At 36.6% G+C, this 4,445-nt stretch overlaps 1 protein-coding gene across 1 annotated transcript in view; it reads right to left on the bottom strand.

Moving 5' to 3' along the window:
* The window catches only part of LOC104529297 (teneurin-2-like), a gene marked incomplete at its 5' end in the record, with an annotated part of 38,309 nt that extends 36,770 nt beyond the window's left edge, over positions 1-1,539 (bottom strand). Inside the window, one exon of the mRNA XM_010173569.1 lies at positions 1,334-1,539. Coding sequence (XP_010171871.1) covers positions 1,334-1,539 — 206 coding nt within the window. The remainder of the gene's footprint in view (positions 1-1,333) is intronic.
* Positions 1,540-4,445: the final 2,906 nt, after the last annotated feature.

Below are 4,445 nucleotides of genomic sequence, written 5' to 3'. Positions count from 1 at the left end.
CCTACATGGCAATATGTAGCAGTGCAATTATGTTAGAGCCTCTGGGCTTTTTAGCTTAGATCATGCATTTTAACCATTTATGTAATTGCAGTTTGCATTGCCAAATGAAAAAAAACCCCAAATCAAAACAGTAGTAGCAGTTATTTGTAAATCAGGGCAAGGCATCTAGAAATGTTAAATGAGGCTTCCTCAAAAGACATCACAGAGTTCTACATTTGCTTTTTGGAAATCATACACTAAATAAAGCATTTTAAGTTTAAGTGATAAATTCTGAATGAAGAACTGATTTTTAGCAGCAAGGATATGCATGAAGGAAAGGGTCCTCTCCAAAAGCTGGTTGCTATTCCTACTTCCCTTGCACTCTAAAGAATGGAGGCTCTCTCCTTTTAGTGTGTGTAACTGCAAATATATTATTCCTCATTACAGTTCTAATCTAAGTAAACAGGCATCCTTCCATTCACATTAATGAGTTTTCAATAAGATTAAAAATTTCTCTCGGTAACAGAAAATATAGCTGTAACTTCTCACAGCAAATAAAATGAAACACCCATTGCACAATCTAGAAGAAAAATATACTTAAGTTTGGTCTCATTAACTTTGAAATCATCTTTACCTACAGCCCTTAGCTCTGTACTAAAGGGTCAATGTAAAAATGCAGTGTGACTGAGTCTTCATCTTCGAGGCTGTTTATAATCAAGAAGAATTTGGTTTCCCAGCTGCAAATCTTGCCTCATGTCTGACTCAGGTATTATACCTAAATACCTTGAGGAAAAAGTAGTAAAATTAAAGCCCTCAAACACATGGCCACTGCGTTATGTTCTCTAATATGGCTGGATAGTAGTGATGCCAAAGTCTGTTGCACACTCCAGTGATGCCATTCCAACAGCCTGTGGAGATTAAAACTTTTATGAAGATAGAAAATTACATGTTAACACATCTAGCTGTGCACGCATTCCAAATGTATGCAGTGCTTTGCTACTGTGAGTTTGAGTAACTTCATTCATTATTTTTGACTGGTGTATAACTGGTGTAGAACCAACTGGTGCCAAGATTTTGTCAGAGATTTTAAACCATGAGTGCCAAACTGAAAGTTATCTTAAAAACATGAATGGCAAGAACATAACCAATAACCAGTACATTTTATCAATGTACTGTTGAGGTATGTAATAACCTAGAAATCTTAATATCAGGGTGTTCAGCCAAATGTCACAAACTAAGCAATTCCCAGGAAGCCTTAAACTTGAGCTCCATAAGCTCCAACATGAATCTAACATAGGTGCCCTAAACTTTTGCATTTTGACATTTAAAGTCAACAAAAACATTGAAAAAGTACCTGGGCATGTGATGGTGGGAGTCCTCTTCTTATATAAACACCAAAAAGAGCATCCTTCCCTAAGGATATGTTGAACTTCAGGAACTGTGGCTGGCTGATATGGATTTGAGATCGCCAAAAAACTCCAGGGGGAACTTCCTGGGTGACCCTGCGGCCAACTTCTGTTTCTCCACTATCTACGCTGCTATTCCTAGTGACCCATGGTCCTAGAAAATAAAAGAAAATATAAATCAAATGAGATAATTGCTTTTAATACAGGTATTTTTATTCATTCAAGATGACCATCTGTGGCAATGTCACCTTTTAAATCCACCTGTAACTTTCCTTTCCTATTCTGGTGCAATCTGCGGGCTGTTTCAACTGGTATGTAAGAATTTGGCCCCTATATTTGAAGTAAGAAGACTGTGAACTTTTTCTGTAGAGCATCTGCAACCTTCTAATCTCTCCAACTCTTTAGTTCTGTGATTGCTCTTTACTGATCAAATATAGTAAAAGTAGAGAGCCAATTAAGCACATACCATCTCCCTGTGCTCTTTTCAGTTGCATCTTGTGTGCAATCAGGGTATAAAAAAATATCAGAAAGGTGAACTGAAGGGGAAACTTCAATCTAAATGAGCTGACTGCAAATTTTTATTAGCATTGCTTTATATAGTAAAGTAGTCCAATAAACTCCAGGTCATAGACAAGAGAGTTGGCAGAAAAATGAAATGCACAGAAAAGGATTTAGAGGGCAGCGTCTGTACTCTAACATGCATCTTCTTCCTCTTGAAAGAAAGTTAGAACAACTCAATGTGCTGCCTTTTAAGTTCGCTCTGCCTTAAGCAGGGACTATCTACAAATCTCTCCCTTGTGCTGTGGTTAGTTACCATCCATCATTTGATGGTTCTTCAGCATGCATTATTGAAGACAAGGTACAAGACCTTTCCGGTTGAGTGCTCTGGCTTCCAGTCCATGAAAGAGTTAACCTTTAAAACATGGTGCAAGCCCCTTCCGTTCTCAGCTGAATAAGACTTTTCTGAGGCTATACATATTTTAAACATGGAGGGCAACATATGAAGAATTAGCAGTGCTTTCAGGCTACAGTATGTACCAGTGTTTGATTTTGTGTTCCATATTCCTAAACAAAACGGTCATAAATCCATTTCAAAATTACTACAACAGACACTATAAAGACCAGAAAATGACAGAAAATATCTGTTACCAATGACTATTAATACAGTAGATGGTCGTGATACCTCTGATACAACCTGACAGCATTTGTTAAAAGCTCAATGTTTACTTCATGTTTTTTTTCATGGTGTAACGCTATTTTCAATAAATGGCAAGTTACTTTTGAAATATATTCCAGCACTGTATAAATGTAACCAGATGACACAGAATGACATATAATTCCAAAAGGTAAGTACATAACAGCTTTTCTGTCTTGACTATCTTTAATTGAGAGAGCTGCAATAGCATGGTTTCAATTATAGATTCCAAATTATCTATGTTAGCAGCACTTACACTTGTACATAATGAAACAGATATTATGTTGGCAGTGTTTTGAAATGGTAAAAGAATGCTCTGAATACAAGCTGCTATACAGTTTTTAGCAACTTGTTTATTTTTTTCATTTTCTATGTTAATGGGTCTACTATAACATCACAGCACTAAGGAAAAAAAAAAAAGGACAGAAGAAGCAGCAAATATAGGCTGCAAAGAAAGGAAAAATGGCCAAGAATTGTCAAGCAACATGCCTTTAGAGCTGCCGAAGAACACAGATAGCAACCAGATTCAAACATGTAACATTTCATAAGAACTACATGATTTCATTTCTAATGGATTATTGCAACAGAGGATATCTCAAAGTTCCTATATCGATGGAGTTGGGTACCATCTCATTAGAATTTAAATTAGTCCTTACCTGCATGGAAAACCAGGCACAGAGCACATAAAAATCACCTGTTGAATGCTGTACTGGAATCACTTGCAGAGCTGGGAAGTCAGTGTAAAACTGAGGGCTCCTTCATCTCCTTTGAGTACGGCATTACACTTACTTCACTTCACAATCCCAAGTTATGGTAAAAAAATGATGATTTTTTCCAACATTCTTAGAGTGCTGTAAATCGTTGCTTTGGAAGCAGACTGCATACATAAATAAACATCAACTGTGTCTAATCTGAGAAGAGACTTCTTGACACGCTCTAAAGAACTTGTTCTTCAGGATCAGTATATCCATAGTCAATGTGGAACTGTCGAAGAAAAAGCTATGTCCAGGAAGTACTACAGTAGGCATTATTATTATGATAAAAGCTGTGTAAGTAATAAAGGTGGGAATATTAATAGACCAGTGTCTCTTCCAGTATTCTCTCTCCACAGACTCCTTATACTCAATTAATTATCTGCATTATATATTTTTTTCCATTTGGTTAATTTCATGTCTACGACAAAGCTGCTCCAGTTCACGGAAGCTAGTGCCAATCTTTGACATAAAGAATACTGAAGTCAGTAAGTGTAATATATTTCTGAAATCCACATGTAAAATGGTAAAAATCTAGAGCTTAGATCTGTTTGAAATCCGTAACCTCCCCTCACGTTGGAATCTGCTTCTCATTCAGTTTCTTTTTAAACAACACTTTAGTTTTATACTTTTTAATGCGGTACACATAAAATACTTTGTATTTTTTAATACAGTTCTAGAATCCAGTGAAATAGTAGTCATGTATATTCAGAGATATGGCTTGTATTAGCAGCAAAAATCTAATATTCCAATTAATTAAAAGATAAGCAGTTTATAGTCACTTACCTCATGTCATAAACGTATATATAACATAACATATATCTAACATCCTCCAAGCCCAGGAGTGATGCATCCCAACAAAGAGGAAGGCAGGTAAAAACAGCAGGAGGCCTGCATGGATGGACAGGAAGATCCTGAATAAACTTAGGATCAAAAAAGTAGCCTATAGAGGGTGGAAGGAAGGACGGGTAACCTGGGAGGAATACAGAGAAATTGCCTGAGTAGCCAGGGATCAGGTTAGGAAAGCCAAGGCCCTGACAGAATTAAATTGGGCCAGAGATGTCAAAGGTAACAAAAAAAATTTCTACAGGTATGTTGAGGAGAAAAGGAAAA

This window comes from Antrostomus carolinensis, unplaced genomic scaffold (assembly GCF_000700745.2).
Source record: "Antrostomus carolinensis isolate BGI_N321 unplaced genomic scaffold, ASM70074v2 scaffold21178, whole genome shotgun sequence".
Lineage (NCBI taxonomy): Eukaryota > Metazoa > Chordata > Aves > Caprimulgiformes > Caprimulgidae > Antrostomus > Antrostomus carolinensis.
The sequence above is the reverse complement of the archived record's forward strand: the minus strand, read 5'-3'. Positions and strand labels throughout refer to the sequence as shown.